This window comes from Oryza glaberrima, chromosome 6 (genome assembly GCF_000147395.1).
Source record: "Oryza glaberrima chromosome 6, OglaRS2, whole genome shotgun sequence".
Taxonomy (NCBI): Eukaryota; Viridiplantae; Streptophyta; class Magnoliopsida; order Poales; family Poaceae; genus Oryza; species Oryza glaberrima.
Window position 1 is genome coordinate 2,746,821 of NC_068331.1, and position 21,425 is coordinate 2,768,245.

At 42.7% G+C, this 21,425-nt stretch overlaps 3 protein-coding genes across 3 annotated transcripts; 1 reads left to right on the forward strand and 2 right to left on the reverse strand.

The window, feature by feature from the left end:
* Nucleotides 1–391: 391 nt before the first annotated feature.
* Nucleotides 392–5,977, forward strand: LOC127776775 (pentatricopeptide repeat-containing protein At5g39710-like). Its single transcript, XM_052303320.1, has 2 exons — nt 392–2,655; nt 2,843–5,977. The coding sequence occupies exon 1, from the start codon at nt 392–394 to the stop codon at nt 2,474–2,476; it is 2,085 nt and encodes a 694-aa protein (XP_052159280.1). The 3' UTR covers nt 2,477–2,655; nt 2,843–5,977.
* Nucleotides 5,978–8,068: 2,091 nt separating this feature from the next.
* Nucleotides 8,069–12,026, reverse strand: LOC127777470 (uncharacterized). Its single transcript, XM_052304068.1, has 4 exons — nt 11,645–12,026; nt 9,527–10,300; nt 9,340–9,404; nt 8,069–8,782 (listed from the first exon to the last, which is right to left on the reverse strand). Exons 1-4 carry the CDS (start codon nt 11,897–11,899, stop codon nt 8,227–8,229), a joined length of 1,650 nt encoding a protein of 549 aa, XP_052160028.1. The 5' UTR covers nt 11,900–12,026; the 3' UTR covers nt 8,069–8,226.
* A 2,805-nt stretch (nt 12,027–14,831) lies between these two features.
* Nucleotides 14,832–17,192, reverse strand: LOC127775976 (uncharacterized). Its single transcript, XM_052302290.1, has 7 exons — nt 16,799–17,192; nt 16,471–16,704; nt 16,244–16,333; nt 15,806–15,955; nt 15,560–15,684; nt 15,305–15,434; nt 14,832–15,192 (listed from the first exon to the last, which is right to left on the reverse strand). Exons 1-7 carry the CDS (start codon nt 17,123–17,125, stop codon nt 15,067–15,069), a joined length of 1,182 nt encoding a protein of 393 aa, XP_052158250.1. The 5' UTR covers nt 17,126–17,192; the 3' UTR covers nt 14,832–15,066.
* Nucleotides 17,193–21,425: the final 4,233 nt, after the last annotated feature.

Below are 21,425 nucleotides of genomic sequence, written 5' to 3' on the forward strand. Positions count from 1 at the left end.
AATTATTCGGCAATGTACATCTTTGGATGTTATTTCCCCAGTCATGTATATATATTTGATGTTCAGGATAAGATTTAACTGAAACTTTTAAAATCTCGTCCATCAATTGTCCATCGATTCTATATTGGAATATGTTTATAACATCTAAAAATTTTATGATAGTATAATACTAGTATTTTTTTAGTCAAATCTGCATATATCATTTTCCAAAAACTAAGAAATTTGAGAAATTATTGATGGCTGATATTTTAAAGTTTCCCTGAATCTTGTTTTAAAATGAAGGGGGTATAACCGTATAAACTGCGAGTTAGCACATCACTGACAACTTGGTCCCACAAAGCCTTACTTCCGCGTGGGCCATACCGCGAGAGTATCCGCTGCGCCGCAGAAGATGGCGGTCGCCGCCGCCGCCGCCGCCGGCGGCGGAGGCAGCCACCGTTCCGTCCACCATGCGCACCTCGCGGCGCTGCTCAACCCCTCACCGCGCTCGCCGCCGCACCCGCACCCGCTCCAGCTCCACCGGCGCCACCTCCCGCTGTCCCTTCCCGCGGCCCGCCGCCTCGCCGCGGCCTTCCCGCCGCTCCCGCTCCTCCTCTCCCTCCTCGCCGCGCTCCGCCTCCTCCCCTCGCCGCCGCCGCCCCGCCCCTTCGACGCGCTCATCAGGTCGTACGCCTCCCTCCCGCGCCCCTCCCTCGCCGCCGCGGCGCTCGCGTTCGCCGCGTCGGCCGGGTACGCCCCCTCCGTCCCGGCCTACAACGCCGTACTCCTCGCGCTCTCCGACGCCTCGCTCCCCTCCGCCCGCCGCTTCCTCTCCTCCATGCTCCGCCACGGCGTGGCGCCCAACGTGTACACCTACAACATCCTCGTCCGCGCGCTCTGCGCCCGCGGCCGCCTGGAGGAGGCGGTCGGCGTCGTGGGCGACATGCGTGGCGCGGGCTGCGCGCCCAACGCCGTCACCTACAACACGCTCGTCGCGGCGTTCTGCAGGGCCGGGGAGTTGGACGGCGCGGAGAGGGTGGTCAGCTCGATGAGGGAGGAGGGCAATGCGAAGCCGAATCTGGTGACCTTCAACTCGATGGTGAATGGGCTGTGTAAAGCGGGGAGGATGGAGGGTGCACGCAAGGTGTTCGATGAAATGGTGAGGGAGGGGTTGGCACCGGATGTGGTCAGCTACAACACCTTGTTAAGTGGTTACTGCAAGGTGGGTTGCTTACATGAGTCATTGGCGGTGTTTTCAGAGATGACACAGAGAGGGCTTGTGCCAGATGTCGTGACGTTTACGTCGCTAATCCATGCAACATGTAAGGCTGGTAACTTGGAGCAGGCAATGGCTCTGGTGGCGCAGATGAGGGAGAGGGGCCTTCGGATGAACGAGGTCACTTTCACGGCACTTATTGATGGTTTCTGCAAGAAGGGGTTCTTGGATGATGCATTGCTTGCAGTTGAGGAGATGAGGAAATGTGGGATCCAGCCTTCAGTGGTATGTTACAATGCACTTATTAATGGGTACTGCAAGTTAGGAAGAATGGATCTAGCAAGAGAGCTAATCCGTGAAATGGAGGCTAAAAGAGTGAAACCCGATGTTGTGACCTATAGTACGATTATCAGCGGATACTGTAAGGTTGGCAATTTGGATTCTGCATTCCAATTGAATCAGAAAATGCTCAAAAAGGGTGTGCTTCCAGATGCAATCACCTACTCATCACTCATAAGGGGTCTTTGTGAAGAGAAAAGGCTCAATGATGCTTGTGAGCTATTTGAGAACATGCTTCAACTTGGTGTGCAACCTGACGAATTTACTTATACAACACTCATTGATGGCCACTGCAAGGAAGGAAATGTTGAGAAGGCTCTTTCTCTGCATGATGAGATGATAAGGAAGGGAGTTCTCCCTGATGTTGTGACGTACAGTGTGCTCATAAATGGGCTTAGCAAGTCAGCACGTACAAAGGAGGCACATCGGTTACTCTTTAAACTGTATCATGAAGATCCGGTTCCAGACAATATTAAGTATGATGCTCTGATGCTTTGTTGCAGCAAAGCTGAGTTTAAGAGTGTAGTGGCCCTCCTGAAGGGATTTTGCATGAAAGGCTTGATGAAGGAAGCTGATAAAGTATACCAGTCGATGTTGGACAGAAACTGGAAGCTTGATGGGTCTGTGTACAGTATACTTATTCATGGGCATTGCAGGGGAGGAAATGTTAGGAAGGCTCTCAGCTTTCATAAACAAATGTTGCGGAGTGGGTTTTCCCCTAATTCAACAAGCACCATTTCATTGGTTAGGGGTTTATTTGAAGAGGGGATGGTTGTGGAAGCAGATAATGCCATTCAGGACTTACTGACTTGTTGTCCACTAGCAGATGCAGAAGCATCAAAGGCTCTTATTGACCTCAATCGGAAGGAAGGTAATGTGGACGCTTTAATTGATGTTCTTTGTGGTATGGCAAGGGATGGACTACTTCCAAGCTCAGGGTGAAATCTGGTATTCAGAATCCTCCCCCTCTGTGGAATACTGGAATTACATGATGACCATATGTCACTTTGGAGTTTGGAGCACTTATTTTTCCATGCTTCGCTTAACAAAATGAAGTGTGCCCTGTGGAAGTACATGACTTGCCTTGAATCATGACGATGCATCATGGAAGGGTTTAAAAGGTTCTTTGTTATTCCTTTTGTCCAAAAATGGCACGACTTCTGTTTCTCCATTTATTTGTTTTTCTTGGACAAAAAGCTAATATTTATGAAATGAGTCTCCGCCTGTTGGTTTTGGTTGGTCCCGTGTTTAGTTTGTTGGTCAAATTATCCTGTTTTCACTAACTGACCAGTGTTTGCTTTGCTGCAGATTAAAGATTATAAAATGCTGAAATATGCACGCACCTACACCCCGAGGGAACTGCTTATATCAACCAATGGAGGAACTGAAGATAAAAACGAACAGTGGAACAATGATTGATACAACTGGGCGTTATTCAATGTCTCAATCATGAACCAAAGAGTTCTGCATTGTTCCCCAGCCACAGCCAACGCCCAACAGTCATATGGGGTTTGGATTGGAAGGGTTCTGCCATCGAAACCATTTTTGGTGCAATTAAGCAAATGGAATGTTTTGAGGACGAGTGTCCATTGTTGCTGACGGAGAAGCAAATAAAAAGAAAAGGTTGGACCTAAGGAAGGACTTGGAGTCAATGGTTTTAAGAAGGAAGAGGTAAATATTTTCCCTGATGAGCGCGCTCGACAAGGGTCGAACCTGGGCTGGTTGGGTGCATGCCAGCGACCCCTGCCACTGCGCTACTAGCGCATCTCGGAGAAGCAAATATATCATGATTCATGAAGTTTAAGGTAGTTCGTATTATTGGTATACTATCTCTTGAAGAAAATCGAAGTGACAGTTCATACATCACGGAGATGACAAGCGTGGTAGAACAACCACTGAGGTACTGACAATTTAAGCATGATGGATCACAGAGGTTTGTGCCACCAGGAGCTACAAAGAGCCAAATGTGCAGGACCGATGCTCCACCAGGTTATCTTGTAACATGTACAGATAAAAACATTTTGCTATGTTACCAAATGGTAGCAGTAAAAATGTAAAATAGATTTCTGTATGACATTAAAATGGGACGCGCCTTGCTCAGGGTACTATTGTTTTTTTTTCTTCTTTTTTACGAGGAACCTGAAAGTGGGACCCATTGTCAGCCACCGATGGAAAGGACGGTGCCGTAGACAATGTGGCCTTTTTCATGGCATCGCAATTCCTGGTAATTCTCTGGAGAATCCCAGGGGGTCCCAATGAATTGGTAGCCACCCGTTTGTTGTGCTGTACTCCGCTACCTCCCCAGCAATTCAGCAAATATCTCCTGCTCTTTGCCTTCATTCTGTAGAGCTCCAGTTTCCAGGCTCCAGTTTGGTTCTCACATATAATTGTGTGTCTTGATTAATTTTCTGTGAGCTCTTCATCTGGTCTGGTGTCCTGTGATTTTCTTTATTTGCGTTTGCGTTTTTGGCTCTTGCTTGTGCTTAATTTCTGAGGGGGTAGAGCAGAAGGAGCTTAGTAAAGAGTTCTTTTGACGAGCAAAATGGCAGGTTACCCTTTGCCTCTAATTCCCATGGCATCGGGGTCGTTGTGCTGCTCGGAAATTGAGTTCGTTCCTGGTTCTCACACTGCTCAAAAGCTGGCCTCTTTATTCAGTGAGGCTGGTTGAGTGAGGCCAGGTGAACATTTTTGTTTAATAAATTCGATCTTGCTCATATCTGCTTTGTTTGGGCACTTCAGTGAGAATCTTTTCCTTGTCGGAAGGTAAATAGTTTTCAGATAAGACCAAGAGATACATTTCTTTCTTTCTTTCTTGGGATATTTTCCTTTTTTTTTTTGCGAGTAGAATTCATCATAATAGTTTCTGGGTTCTGCTGTTCTGCTCCTCCTCTTTTTGCTGCTAATTCTTTTTTCAGGAAATGCTGCATGATTCTGTAAACCACTACTGTTTAATCAGTACTCCTACATCGCACATTTGCATTGCAAAAACGAGCGAATATTTGTACATTCTTAGTACATGTTTGGAAGCATAAATTATTTTTCCTCCCTTTTTCTTTCTTTCTGAAGAACTAGATTAGATTGTTTGGGGTCCTGCATGACAACAGGCTGACACTAGAGCAGGCTGAGTAGCATCTGATTTTATTCCATGGATTTCATTTCATTCATCCCACATGACACATACGCGTAGGTAGAAGAAGGAGAAGATCAAATCAACTCATGGTAAGCGTACAAATTAAACCAAATGATCATAAATTAAGGGCGCTAATCAAAACAAGAAAAGAAGAACTGAAGAAGAATGAAGGCGAGATGGCATTGCTGCATGCGCGCGTCGGCAGCCGGTTACATGCGGTGGTGAGGCTTGGTGTGGCCGCCATGGCCGCCGTGCTTGCGCGCCCCGTGCTTCTTCGCCGGGTGGTGGTGCGCCGGCGTGTGGCCGTGCTTCTTCGCCGGAGCCGGGTGCCCGGCCACCGCGGTGGCCGTGAACATGAGCACGGCAAGCGCCAGCGCCACCAGCAACCTCTTCAACAATCCCGCCATGGATGGATAGTATGTCTTCTTCTTCTTCTTCTTCTTCTTCTTCTTCCTCCTGCTCCTCTTCTTGCTCTCTCTCTCTTTATTCTGTTCATATGTGTGCTGGTGGTTGTATATATAATTGCCAAGTGATATGCATGCTGAGGCAGGGCTCTGCCGGGGTAGAACACAGCTAGATTGGGCTCATCTTCGATTGGTTCGTTTGTTGTTGGGTCACATCAAAAATGGGGGCAGGAATCGAGATACACGATAGGATTACTCCCTCCGTTTCACGATATAACAACTTAGAACTAAGATAGGATATCACCTAATACTATGTATTTGGATAAAAGACTTGTCCGCATACGTAGTACTAGATAATGTCTCATCTAATATTAGGTTGCTATATTATGGGACGGAGAAAGTAATTAGCAAGGGGAGTGGAGATGGAGTGGTTGATTGGTTGTCATAATCTGATGGAGATCACGGGCTCCTCGCCGTTGCGCATATGCATACGGTTAGTTAGAAGCTTGGATGGAAGCTGCTGTTGATATGTTAATTGTTAGGGTTAGGAACTAGTAGGAAAGATACAGCTATAGCTTTGGGTTGTGGTTGGTGATGTGCACATTTCTCATGATGCGTGTAGTATTGTAGTAGATGGCATTATTTGATCAGGTCTGACTTTTGCTGCTAAAATTATGCAAGATTTTGGTGTCCCCCAGGGAAGGGCTCTCTTGGTACAGTCTCTGACTTTGTGGCTGAATAGGATTAGTGCATATGAAAATTGGGCTTCGAGAAAGGAAAGCTTTGTGTTACAGGATGTGCTGTCCTGAGAAAAGAAAAATGGAATGTGCCTTTATTTGATTGAAATGTCAGAACAAATTCAATTGAGAGAGAGAGAGAGAGAGAGAGAGAGAGAGAGAGAGAGAGAGAGAGGTACAATAACTCATTTGAATCACAGGAGCATCATATCCATCTGCAAGCAAATAATAATAATAAATGAAATTCAACAACAGCTCAAATTAATGGTTATATAGTCTATAAATCTAACTTGATGTGCAAAGGGGGAGGTTGCCGTCTGGCAGGTACCAAGCTTTGCATTTTTCTTTTCATGGATGTGGCAGTAAAAATTTTAATGGCCACCGACACCGACACACACCGTAGCCGAACTTTTTTTAAAAAAAAGATCTTCTGGATCTGCACAAATGCCACATTTTTAAGTCAGTCCCTATCCGTGGGCAAGAGGAGAAAATTGTTCAAGATTCTAGGCCGTATTCGGTATTCTGCAGCCATATTTGGTGCAGGTGCCAGGTGGTGTTGATCCATGGATTGATGAAGCCTTTGGAAGAATGAGCAAGTACGTACAAACAACATAGCTAAAGGATCTTCTGTACCGTTTTGGATGAAGTAGCACTTACAGAATTGTTTGCTAGAATTTGTAGAATTTGTATGGTTTGTCTTAGTTTTTTATTCTAGTGATTATCTTCTCAGAAGAGTTGGGAACTTGTTCCATCATTCATTTGTGTTTTTACTTTTAATTCTAAAATATATTGGCTATGTGTCTGTCGACGGAGACCAAAGGTGTAAACTATTTTCTTAATCTTTACTATTATAAAAATTGAAGATGTTTTTACCAGTATTTTGGTACGTTATCCGTGTATGAGTCGGTTTTTAAGTTCGTTTGCTTTTGGAAATACATATCCATATTTGAGTCGGTTTTTAAGACCATTCACTTTTGGTAATACATAATGAATCATATAAGAAATCTGTTTAAAAAAACTCACATGCTAACTTGAGACGATTGAACTCCTAACTTCAGCTCATGATTTTCTAAAAGTATATATATATCCAAGCGAACTCTCATAGTGAATTTCATCTTAACTGAATCATATAACAATTATGAGATTAACATAAACTTCACCCATTGCAACACAGGTGCGTTTTTTCTAGTAATCTAAAAAGTGCAAACGATTAATGCGATGAAATCTCTCCACTTCTCATCTTGATGCTGTTGGAGAGGAAACAGATCATGAAAGCCCCAACCCAATTGACTGAATGGGCCTCCAGCGCAAATGGACCTGCGATCTGGGCTGTACAAGTTGATGGGCTAATGAAATAGGCCCTTAGCCTTTGTTCCCGTTCGTTTTTATATAAAGTTTGCCGATGAAAGTTTCGATAAAATTTCTCGAACTAAAGTTTTGAGATGATTCTTTTTAAAAAATAAAGTGTGCGTAGGAAAAAATGTGCTGCATAGCATCCTCCTTTTACCATTGGTAGCGATATATCCATCTTAGTTATTGGATTGGCATATAGCCTAATTGGTAGAGTATCAAAAACTAGCAAAATATGAGAGCACCAATAATGTGGCAGTGACTCTAACCATCAGGGTTTAGATCTTGGTGCATATGAATATTCCGTCAGCATGTGTTAAGGGGACGTATTCGTGGAGATGTGGGTGTAAGGATGAAAAGAAACTTTACGAATTTCGGACCTATTTTCAAAAACGGAATTTGTCGGTTGAAATTTTTTGGAAATGGAAATGAATTCGAAAATATTTTCTTAGAAACGGAATCGAATATGATAAGGGCAGTTTTCGTAAGAACTCGGAATCGGTCGGAAACTTTCCGGAAAAGTTCTCGGAATTTCCGAAGTTATAAAGGCCCATACCATAGTCTACAATTCCTCCCCAGCCCAACCCAATTCAGCATCCTGATTCCTAAGTTACTTAATTCAGCCCAACCCAATACACCCAATTCAAACTTGAGAATTGGAGTTGACAATTAGACATGATTGTGTTTTGTGATGTAATGTTGAAATTTTGAGACATAGTTTAAAGCTTTGTTTGAGGTGTTTTTGTATTCCGATAAATTTCCGTTACCGTATCAGCGCCGGTCCGTTTTCGCTCCATTTTTTGTTTCGACAATATTTGATACCGTTTTCGTATCCGGGGTTTCTGATTCCGATTCCGAAAAAAATTATGAAAACAAAAACAATAGAGGTGGTTTCCGTCCGTTTTCATCCCTATGTGGGTGTGATTTTACGTGTATGGTGGTGTGCACGCGTGTAGGTAAAAAAAAAAAACTTGCAAAATATACTGTCGCTGATTTAAACTTTATTACCATTTTCGTTTGCTGCTAAATTAAATCCTCTAAACATTCAGTAATCATTTCCCATTCGCTTTGCTACATGTTCTCCTCCTCCAACTTCGCCACCTTCCTCAACACCTCCTCCTCCCTAGCGGCGATCTTCCTCTTCTCCTCCTCCGTGAACGGCGGCGGCAGCGCGCACGGATCAAACCCGGCGACGAACCCCTCCACGGACTCATCCATGCACTCCCTCTCCCTCCCTGCCGCGGCGGCGCACGCCATGCTCTCGGCGCAGATCTCGACGGCGTTCGCCGGCACGGCGGGCCTGTACCGGAGCAGCTTGCCGTACTCGGTAATGAGGTGGAACATGTAGTCGTAGACGTAGTCCATGGCCATCTGCTCCCGCACGAACCGGCTCCCCTGCTCGCCGATGCGGCGCGCCGCCGCCGGGTGGGCGTTGCCCCAGTCGACGGCGGCCCTGATGGACTCGCACATCCGGGTCCGGTTGATCGGCCAGTAGTGCTCGCCGGCGACGAGCCCCCGGGAGAGGATGTCCTGGTACGGGGTGTTGACGAACAGCACCGGCGAGTCGCATGCCATGATGTACTTCTCGCTCACTGACCATGCTTCCCCCTCTATGTATATCTTGTACCTGCAAATTGATTAATTTTGCGGCTTTATGTTTGAAAAAAATCATATATATTTTTTGACACCATGAATGTATTATGTATAGTGTCCATTTATCCGTGTAGTGGAGAGAGCTAGCGTGTATATGAGTGTCTGCATTTGTACTGTGTTTCGTATAAAAAAAGGTTAAGAGCTCACCTAGAACAATTCATGAATTTTACATGATTTTGATGTGAATTAATTTATTTTGTCTAAAGTTTCTATAAAATTCCGCTATTTTCAAATAAAGTTTTTATTACATATCCTGTGAAAAAAAGTAATCTCTCTATTTTTTAATAGATGACACCATTGAGTTTTGGCGTGATGTTTGACTTTCATTTTATTAAAAAAAACACTGTTATTTATTTTGTTGTGACTTATTTTATTAAATTTTACGCACGAACTATACTTTAGTATATTTATGTAAATCTTTTAATAAGACAAGTGATCAAACGTTAATCTAAATTTTAATAGCGTCATCTTAAAAATATTGTAGCTAGTACATACTTGAGAATATATTTACACATGTATACGACACATTACCTGTGTAAGCATTGCTTCGGTATGCTAGAATCTCTGAAGCCGTTATGTATGGCATGATTCCAGTCCTACAAAATGACATGAGAATTTTGCAATTTGACATCAATCAATGACTAAATACTAGTAGTAAAAAACTTTCGTGAATTCAATTCATGTGATGATCATATTTTCCCTTTTTGAAAGCACGTACCTGGCTAAAGAGACGGGCGTTCCAGTCTTTGCCATCGGAGGCCGGGTTGCACTTCATGAGCTCGCCGCGGATGCGCGCGACGCCGGGGTTGCCCTTCCAGAACGCGAACGGCTCGCGCTCCGGCCACCGCACGCGCGCGCTCTCGCGGCGCACCGCCTCCAGCGTCGCCGGCCACGCGCCGATGTTCACCTCCGGCCAACCCCAGAACGACCAGTCCGGGAACACGACGTCCAGCGTCGTCGCGTCCCTGCAGTACCGGAACACCGGCGGCGCGTCCGCCGGCGCCGCGGCGAAGTCGGCGGCGCGCACCCGGCCCCGGTCGTCGCAGGCGAACATGATGTCCACGTCGGGGACGCGGCCGGCGTAGCGGCGCAGCAGCTGCGCGACGCCCCACTGTGTGAACGCGTCGCGCGTCTGGTACGAGCGCCGGTACGTCTCCACGTAGGCGCGGCCGGACACCACCACCAGCCGGAAGTAGGCGTGGCGCCGGCCGCGCTCCACCGCCTCGCGCGTGATCCCGGCGCCGCGCCACGGTCGGAGGTCGTCGTGGATGTACCGGAAGTAGTCCGGGCACGACGCCGCTGGCTCGCCGCCGGTGGCGGGCTTCGACGTCGGCGGTGGCGATGGCGGCGTCGCGGGGCACGTCGCCGGCGCCGCCGTTCCGTTGCCGCAGGAGAAGGGCGGCAGTGTCATCAGCGGCGGCGTGGAGATGTTGTGGTGGGGATGCCATTGTCGCGTGCTGGTGCTCACCATGCTGCTGTCACGTAGAAACGACTGTGTGCAAGCATAAGCATGGATCAGGAACACGTACTCATCAATCTTTGATCAACTATATATGGCGCAAATACAGTTTTTTTTTGTTTCCAATTAATTTCTAATTTGATAAATCAAAACGTGTCATTTTAATTTCATTTTGTATAGATGCCAATAGGAGAAACTATTCCAAACTCTTGAGATCGGACGTTTCCTTATAATTTGTATGTAACTTAAATGGTTATATTTTTTTAAAGAAAATCAACAAGATAGATTAATACTACCTCCGTCCCATAATAATTGCATTTATGGGGAATTAGAGACAGATTAACAACAAACATAATTTATCACAAGAACCCTATTTAATAAGTACGTTGCATCCACATATTCCATATGTATACTTTATTAAAAGGAAGGTTGAGGCACCTATTCCATATGTATACTTAATTAAAAGGAATGTTGGGGGTACAAATTCCATTTGCTGGGTCTCATCTTATCAGAAATACAATTTTTGTGGGACAAAATTTAAATGGTAGAAATATAATTATTATGGGACGGAGGTAGTATGTGATAGATCAACAAACAATATCAAATTTAACTTCTACATGTTAGCAAGGAAAAACAAATTTAATTGTGAATATACACTATCTAACTATAGTTTTGTTTTGGAACTTGTAAAAGTTAAACTTTAACTTGCATATTTGTAGAGTGATATATTACATATTAATATATATTAATATATTTTAGTTGTTTTTTATTCTTTTATAATTATATAAGTGATATGTAAACTACAACAAGACGTTCCCTAGAGGGTTTAAAATGCACTATTATCTTAGTAGTCAAAACAATATGAGCACACGTAGCTGATCTAGAACATTGGCGATTAAGGACATTATTAGCGGTGATCGAAGTAGATTCTGGGTACAAGGTCACTTGTTATTTGACTTAGCTAGCCAGCAGTAACTTGTTGCCACATGGCACTACCAAATGCTGTTGGTATTGGAATTACGGAATGCGGTCGATTAGCACAAGTTACCCTGTTTCTTACTAGTTTTCTTGGTCATGCAGCACTTGTTTTCAATTCTTGTCCTAATTAACACGCAACATATAACAATATATTGACTTGATCTTGATGTTGGAAGTTGGAACAGTTGATCACACAGCCAAATAATGCAAAAAAAAAAAAAACTTGACACAAAAACACAAAATGATCAGTAAGATGCTTTTCTCCCGTCCTCTCTTGATATAAGCCGGTATGGCTAAATGCGTTATGTAATTAGGACTTTTTTCTTTTAATATATTAATGTATATTTTTTTTACGCGTTAGTAAAAAAATCAGTAAGATGCATAATTGCATATGCTTACAGCGTCGAGGCCGACCCATCTGTGTACGAGGACGAGCAACGCGAGGAAGACGACGCCGACCATGACGGAGCCGACGCCCTTCATCCTCATCACCGACGACGGCCACCGCCGCCGTCCGGCCGGAGCGCCGCCCTTGTCGTCCGCCGGCGGCGGCGGCGGCGGCGGCGGCGTCAGCGCCGCCGCCCTCTCCTCGTCGCCGGCGGCGTCCCGCCTGAAGAAGCTGGAGCTGCTTCTACTCATCGGCTCATGCGTCATGCATGTGCACGGTGCAACTGCTCTGAAGTCTGAAGTGAAACGAAACTAGCGAAAAAATTAGGAGAAAGAGAGGAGGAGATAACACGTAGCTGCAGAGTTTGCAGAGACGATGCAACTTTAATTTCGATCGGAATTAATCTGCAAATAAATCAAGGCGATCAACCAGCTCACGGAATCATATATACGGGTTGTGCTGATTAAGCTCGTAGTGGTACACAGTTACTCCCTCCGTATTTTTAATATATGATACCGTTGTCTTTTCAACCAACGTTTGACCATTCGTTTTATTCAAGATTTTTTGCAAATATGAAAATATTTATGTGATGCTTAAAGAACATTTGATGACGAATCAAGTCATAATAAAATAAATGATAATTACATAACTTTTTTGATAAGTCAAATGGTCAAACATTAAAAAAAAGTCAACGGCGTCATACATTAAAATACGGAGGCAGTACAATTAAGTCTCGAGTCAACGTGGACAGCAGGGCAAGTTGAGGGAGACAGATTAAAATTTTACGAGGAATAATATCTATAAACAGTTAGGCGCAAAATGTTTGGACGCCAAAACGCCAATATATTAGAAGAAATATAAATAGTTATCGATAAAATACCAAAAGTTTAGCAATATCTTCTTTTAGTCGTCATAAAAAAGACTATTCATCTTTTTCTAAATATTTTTTAACTATTATTATTATTTAATATTTTTTCTTTATTACACGGAAAACACACACCATGAGCTACACATGTACATTGCACTCACACATATACCATCTCACTCTTTAATGCACGCTCAAAGAAGCATGTTCAGGTGGTAACATTTTAGCCTCAATTAATGAAGTTTTATTAATAGCTTATCTACTCATATGCACAATATTTGTGGGTTTCATAATTTGAATCCTGGTGAGTGGTCTATTTAGAATAGCTTCATCTCCAGTTCCATCTCTTCTGGAGGTGGAGCTAGAGCTCAGCCAAACAATTTCAACTCCACCTAAAATAGAAGTGGAGCTGAGTGGAGCGCTCTCACAAATGAACTAGAGAGGTGGAGTTGAGTTTAGACTGCTCTACAACTCTACTCCAGATCCAACACCTGAAGCTAAATTTAGGAGTTAGAACTCTACCAGATACACATATAACTCTACCACCAAATCATCGTTGCTTCTCCATTTCCTTTTCTTGATTCCCAGTACAATTACAAAGTTGAGACCTAATTCAGACGTAACATGTTGTCAATACCATCTGGATTTAATTAATTTATTAATTATTGGGTTGGCAAGTTTTTCCCGTAGTGTAAGGACAAGTTGTACTTGTACCAAAAAAAATTGGGAGAAGAATAAAGTACGGAGGAGAATTAATTCCGTTGCATCGAAGAAACATCATGTCAATTGCATGCACGGTTCCATAACACGCCCGGTCTTCCAAGCACGGGATCAATTTTTGACTTGCGAGTTTATAAGCTAGTTTGTGCTGCTTCACTCACTCCAGCCTAATAATCAATTAATTGATCCATCATGCTCCACACATTTTGATAGACTAATATCACAATTATGAAACGGTTGTGTGCATGTGCCATCCTTTTAAAGCAAGTTTAATAGTATAGCTAACTACTAGCTCTAAATCATCTATAGCCAATGTAATAACTAATTCATACAATAGTTGTTTACTGTACTATTAATATCTGGTCCTACCTATCATACACACAATATGTCTTGGAGTCCGTGCTACAGCTGGCTATAGATCTGTAGCCTGCTGCTTTTCTCTATCTTCTTTTATCTCTTTAAAATATGTTTATAGCTGGCTTATAACCTGCTATTGTACCTGCTCTTATACAGCTGCTGCAGTTTACTTGTCCAGCTTGGGGGCAAGAACGCTTGGCTCCAGAAACAACCTCAGGATGTGCAGTACAACAGCATCCAATTGCTAAATCTTTATATGTAATTGGTGAAAATCTCAATGTAGTTTTTTTCCTCATCAAACCTTTATGAATAGGGTTACACACATTTACGAATCAACTTATGAGGGTAGAGCTGAATTAGAATTCAAAAGAAAAAAAAAAGATATCTGAACTTCTGCCGTGTCCCTTTTTTGGGTAAATTTGAGGGTGAATAGTCACTTCAGTCCTTCAACTTTTGCTCAAAGGTCGAATTAGCCCTTAATGTTTTATAGTGTCCAAACAAGTCACTAAAGATTATCATGCGGCTTAATATAGTCCTTGGACCCACTTAAAATACCATGTGGACATGCCACATCATTCATGCATGTAAAGTTCACATTTAAATGTCCATTTTAACCTTACATTTTTTATAAAAAAAACATTGGGAAAAAAAAGAAGAAGCAATCATAAAACAAAGGAAAATGCCAAAAAAAAATTGTTACCAATGCTACATCTTTTTGCCAATGGCCAAAACCTTTTTTTTTTTGTTTTTTCTCAATAGTTTTTCTTTATTTCCTACGAAAATGTAAGGGTAGAATGGATATTTAAATATTGCATTTGCATGCATAGATGATGTGGCATGTACCCATGGTATTTTTAGAGGGTCCAAGGACTATATTAAATCACACAATGAATTTTAGGGACTTGTTTGGACAATACAAAATGTCAAGGACTAAATTGATCCTTAAGCGAAAGTTCAAGGATCATGTTGGTTATTCACCCTAAATTTGAAGGTTAATATCTTTGTGGTGTGTAATTGAATTCCTACACAAATCCAATTGATGTTAAATATACTGTTAATAATCCTACACAAGCCCTCTGAATATGTGTGAGTGGATAAGTTCCAGTGCAAAGTTAAGTAGTACCGTAAAAGTTTTCTTATCTTTAGGCCGGTATTTCAGTTAGTTATTTTTGTTTTCCATCAAACTGTACCAATATAATTCACAATTGTTTTGAACTACAACTTTGTAATAATTTCTGTAGCTTCAAAGAAGCAAAGGTCGAAATGAATTTCATTATTAAACAAATATATACTTTCTGACACACATATATACACTCATCACTGTCCACAAATTTTGTTTTGTAAATTTTGGCTAGGAGATCTGGCATTCCACCGATCACCAACAAAGAAGCAATCGGTTCCTGCAACATTTGACTGTCTATACAAGTGTTTCTTCAATGTAATACTTTCTGCATTGTTCAGTTTGAAGAAAAACACTGAACAACCAGAAGTTCAGAACTCCAGCCCGCTGTTCATCTGAATAGAGAACCAGGGCCGGCCAAAGCTTTGGAGGGGAGCGTCAACTCTCAACACTAACCCTGAACTTGCTGCACTCCCGTTCAACTTTGATCTCCCAATCTGCAATACACAAAAAAACATTATCACAGAGGTTAAAACTTACACAACCTTTTGTGTTAGGACAATAAATTTCATTTGCAATTAAGAGCTATATAGAACAAACTGGACACACCGATACAGACGCATAGGCAGAAGGAGAAGCAGTGTGAGAGTAGCCACAAACAACACCAGCATTCTCATTCACCGAATGGATCAACTCCATGGACAAACCCGGACGGCTTCCACCGAAAGTAGGGCATATGCTGTTTGTCAGAACGAAATGACAGTCAGTTTTGGATGTATATTAGAATTCGCAGTCACATCTGATTTATGGATCATTGATCAACAGTGTGAATGACAAAGAACAGAGGTGTTCAAGACATTTTGCCTGAATTGCAGGGCTGGTTGCAACATAAGGCCACATCTCTTCCATGATAATGTTTGGACAGTCCCCAGTGAGAGAGACTTATCTGGCCACTGCACCATTGGAGTGATGCTTCCTCCACTCCTGTTCTGGAAGAAACTGAGATCACATCGTAAGTAGTACTAATCGTGCAATGTGGTGCAGCAATGAAACTTCAGAATTCAGATGCAGCAAATTCAGATATGGTTTGGAGTTCATTTGGCAGCTGACCTTGAATGAGTAACTAAACTTCTTCTCTCCCGGGAATTTCACATGGGCTTGAAAGATCCCACGGTAGAGAGGAAGAAATGCGCGAGTAGTGAAGCCGTCGCCGGCTACATATCTTAGTTGCCCGTTCGGAAATTGCATGTCCATGAATGACTGCTTGATTTGGAAGATCAAGGTAAGGCAGGCGAAATATAAATAAAAGAACTAGCTATTAAGTTTGATACTTTTCAGGAATTGTGAAATAAGAAGTATTCCTAATACAAATGTTCAGCTAACCACATGTCCACATTGTCTGCAACTAAAATACAGAAATAAACAGCACAATTAAGCTAAATGTGCTGGATGAGAAGTAGCACATCTAATTGACAGTCCTCTCATTCTAGCATGAACTATGAGCTATGAGCTGAAAGAAGAAATTGTAGAGAAAATGCCGAAACTTACACAAGTAAAAGGATTTAGGCAAATCATTGACATGAAGAACCATCTTCTGTGAGCTGACCAGTAAGCAGGACAGACTGAATGCACACCATTCTGTGCAGAAATAGCATAACCAAATCATAGTTAGCAATACATTGGCACAAAATGTTCTGCACATAAAAATCGAAGGATCAAGCTGCAATTGCAATTGCATTAGCACAAAATATATATGCAATTGCATTGCTCATTACCTTGCGCTCGAAGCCGTACCAGATGAGATGGCGCTTGGACAGGTGCACCGGGAACAGCAGCGTGGTGTCGCGCACGAAGAGCACCGGGCCGAGCTGCACCATGAACAGCGGCGGCGCGGCCGCGGCGGCGCTGCTGTGCGACGCCTCGGCGCGCCACAGGTCCCCCCTCGCCACCACCGAGCTCTCCACGTCGCTCGTCCGGCTGTCGTACGTCGCCGACAGGTTCATGCTCCCCTGCACCCAAGAACGCCCTCCTTTAGCCGCCGAGGATTCCCATGGCGAGATCGATCGAGCACGCACGCGCGCGGCGCGCGGTTTAGGTTCTTGCCTGCGACCGCGCGAACCGTCCGGAGACGCCGACCGGATCGTGCGCGTCGACGCCGCCGCCGCCGCTGTCCTTGCTGACCCGCGCATCAACGGCGGCGGCGGCGGCGATCCTGGAACCCCCGTTCCTGCGGTGCCGCTGCGCGAAGGCGACGTCGAGGCCGTCGTCGATGCGCAGGCGTCGGAACACGTCGCCCACGGCGCGTCCGAGGCGGCCGCCGGCGTCGAGCACCGCCGCGGCCACGCCGGAGAGCTGCTCCTTCTGCGGCGGCTGCGGGAGCGGTATGAACGCGGCGAGGCGGCGCGCGAGGTCATCGGCGGCGGCGGCCATGGGCGGTGGATGGGATCGAGCGGCGGTGAGGTTTGGGGGGTGGGAAGTTGGCCGCCGCCCGCCGGTGGATAAGGGACTCGTGGCGGGAAGAAGCTGGAGAAGAGTGTGTAGTGGAGAGGAGTGGGAGACTGGGAACCTCGCGTGGACCCGGTGTATGGACCGGCGCTGCGGTTGTTGCGCGGCGCGTGTGTGGTGGTTCTGTGGACGCGGTCCATGGGAGGAGATGGTGAGCGAGCAACCAACCTTGTTCAAAACGGAAATGCTGTTTGAGGTAGGGGTTGTTATGTTGGGCTTTCTCCTGGGCCGGCCCAAATTCAGTTCAGGCCTCCTCCATAACCCTCCTACGCCCCCGGCATATAACCCGTCCCATTTGCTTAATTAACCTATCCCTATGTGGTTAATTAGCCTTGATTAACTTCAATCCAGCTACCCAATCAATACAAGCAGTAGGCCTGCCTGCCTCATGGAGAGCTATCTGCAGTTCTCTCAACAAAAACTTTTGAAATTCCTCGACTTGGTTATAATAAGATAGTACCAGAACGTACGTTATCTGTAGGATACCAAAACGTTATCTGTTTAAAAACAGAACTAATATGCCAATACATCGTTAAAAAGAAAGAAGGTACTACACTTCATTAAAATTTAAGTATCTAACAATTATGTTTATACATCACTAAGTGCCTAATATTTTACGTTATAATTTACCATGGTATACAGAATCAAATAGTGAACCTCAATCTTTATGGTATAGTTTAACTATCCTCTTTGATTTTAAATTTCTAGTATATTAGTTGATACCTGCAATATAGATAATTTTTTTTTCATTTTGCCACGATTTTGTTATTGTCTGATTGTTTACCTATTTATTTGGACTTTTAATTCGGATGATATAATCAACAATACACTTATCATCCGTATGTTTAGTACTCATACGGCTAATTTGAAATGAAATAATTCTTTTTATTATCATCATATGCTTTTTTACGTTGATACGATATATTAGTTGTAGTAGTGAAAGGGCATATAACCCAGTGGTTGGCTGGTTGCAGTGACCTAAGTAGCACCCAAGGTCCCAAGTTAAAATCCCCGTAGGAGCGAATTTCAAATTGGGTTATTTAAGGGCTAAGTTCCTAATTTTAAAAAAATTGAATATATCCGGCTGGACATAGAGTCCGGGTAAAAGATACCCTTCTCCAAAAAAATTGGCTCCAGTAAACCTTGGCATTAGCATATCTTTTTACGCTACTTTTTTTTATCGTATTTACTTGTCAAGTTGTCCCCCGTCATAATCAGATTCTGGCTTCAGCACTGAATGTGGTAGCTCTTTTCTTGACAATATATAATATATCAAATAAAACAATCCAAATCCAAAACACAAACCTCTGTTCTTTTCAAGCAAAGTCATGGCCGAGTCAGGCTTACCCATATACGTCTCACCATCGGAGTGTCAAACAATCAAGCGACGTTAAGCTATAGCTTTGCATGACTCGATCTACTATTAATGGGTCCTAATTAAGCCTATGTCGTCTTCAATTAGAGCAGGTATAATAGCAAAATATAAGTCAGCTATAAACACATATTGAGAAGATAAAAGAGGAGAGAGAAGAGCAACGAGCTATATATTTGTACCCAGTTACAGCATAGACTACAAGACACAATATGTATATGACAGACGAGACCATATATTAATAGTATAGTATATATTTATAGGCTATGTTTAAGTTGATTATAAGTGATTTGAAGTTAATAGTTGTACATACTATTCAACGCTCTTACGCGATGTTTACCTCTCTCTCTAATTAACCTACCGAGTACCAACTCGCTGGAGCTGAGTCATCATCCTGGCCTACAGCTTGTGCGCCATGTCAGCCTCAGGAAAATTAGCATATAATATTTCATCCTAGGTGACAAAACTATATGCAGTTTTTGGATCATATCATCACAAACACACAAAAAAACATATTAATCTTGGAAAAATGTTAAAAACATTACTAATTAAAGTCAATCAATATAAACACGAATATTAATTAATTTGAAGTTTGTAACAGTGTATGAACAAGCAATGCATGCATGTGGCTTAATTTGTACTAAATGATTTTATAACAAGCATATATACAAATTTTGTTGCCCAAGCAAACACTCAAAGAGTCAGACAGTTTACAGTTAATTATACTTAGAATAAGCGATAGAATTCCAGAGTGATACGTTGGAGCAGCTGCACATATTACACATATATTTCAGCACATAAAACAAGTTGAGAATTTCGCGTGCACACTTCATTATTATACAGCATGTGTATGCATGCAATTTCTGGTTGATGCCGAAAATAACAACACTTAACAATCTTAATCCAGCTCTCTTCGATGATATCCACTTGCCAATTGCCAAATTGCCTTCCACGCGTGCATCTGATTGGGATCACATCAAAGATGAGTAGATTTTCAGTGGCTTATGGTTGAACTCTGCAAAGTTGGTGTAATTTAATTAAATTAATGAACATGCCAGCTTGTCGGCAATTGCCAATTGCATGGATGTCCATATGAGATGACACCTTCCCTAGCATTTTTAATCCGATGAAACTTTTAGAATTGCAGTTCCATTTTTACAAGAAGTTTGTAAGTTAAATTACTGTGGTTTAAACTTTTATGTTTTATTTGAAATCGGAACAATATTGTCTATCCTAACATCCAAGTCCAGAAAATCTTGGTTTCTGAACTGTACCAAACAAAACCAAAATATCTATAATCAAACAAAATTTATCTAATGATAATTTTTAGACTTCCAGAACGACCATAGTTACTTCTGATGTTAGCAAAAGTACTGGGTGGTACAATTTCAGTTTTGGACTGATTAGTGTCAATTTGATCATTTGTATAAGGTTTAATTTACTGACTTTGAGAAACGGATAAGAAACCAGGAAAGAAGAGTGTGAAGATGCTAGGGATGCTTAAGAAAGTAAAACGCGCAACACATTAATTATTAGCTCTTTAATTTGGCGTTTATCCATGTAACCATCAATCTACAGATCTACTCCATGTCAAAGTCAGAACAAGGACAGCGGTGGAGCCAGGGACGAGTAGGAAGTTATGAATCGTGTTCAGATCTTTTCAAGCTGAAATTCTGAAAAGTGAATAGTACCTGCCTGATGATGAAGTTTTCATTCATTTCTGTCACAAAATATTTATGATTCATGAGATGAGATCACGCATGAACAGCAAATAATTAGCTCTGCAAGGCACAGAGTGAAACACATCGACAATAAGTATTAACTTCTGCAAGTGAAGAAGTGCAGTGGTCACTCTGTCTGTCTGTCCGAGGATTTTGTTCAGATTTGTAACAGAGATGGCTGATGTCTGAACAATCAGGTAAGAATCCAGACATTCAGTGACAGAATTGAGTCGAACTCATTTCAGATTACAAAACAACCAAAAAGATTTGGAGGAGGCAACAGAGTTCGAAAGAGAAGCAACAGTTTGCCTGAAAGAAAATGGTGCCTTCCATGCATGAGCAATCTCTGAATATTTTGATTCTGAAGAACTGTATCATATCGGCTGGATCGGGTAGATGTCTGAACTGTATCTGCATGAACAATCTCCAATGAGGAAAGCAGTTGTTGGCTTTCCAGCCCGTGCACGTCGATCAGAGCAAACGAGGCGTTTCCTTGGAAGGAAAGCCTTCGTAGCTGCAAGGCAACAACTACACAGGCTCAGGCTGCTGCTGTTCTTGATCCATTTCTTTAGCGTCTCAGATTTCTTTAATACCATAAGTTTCATTATTTTGGACGTCATCATGAGCTAATAATGCATGTTTGGTACTCAGATTATGTAAATCCGTAACTTGGCTTGATCTAACAATGTTAAGCTCTGTTTGTAGTCTGAATATTTCACCTATCTAGCCGAATTCAGAAGTCAAAAGTTGTCGGGTTTTTTTTCCGTCAGCTATAAAAATCCATAGGCATATTCGTCCTCGTCCGTATTATAAATTTCTATTCGAGATCTTCTTGACAGAAAGGAAAAAAAGAGAGCAATTTATGACACACGGTAATGCAAACAAAAGAAGAAGACGCGGAGTTACCAGTTTCAGGCGCTAAACGTTGCTTCAAGGGAGTAGACACGCGTCTAATTAACCCTGCTACGTACTACCTCGATCACAAGCCACCCAGACAAATATCACCACCATTAAAAAGTACGCACCATTCTTTTATAATTTCATAAATTTTATACGAATACTTCAACCAAATTATCACAAAACTATAAATATGTATCACAAAACTACAGATTTAGCATCAAATTTATCGTAA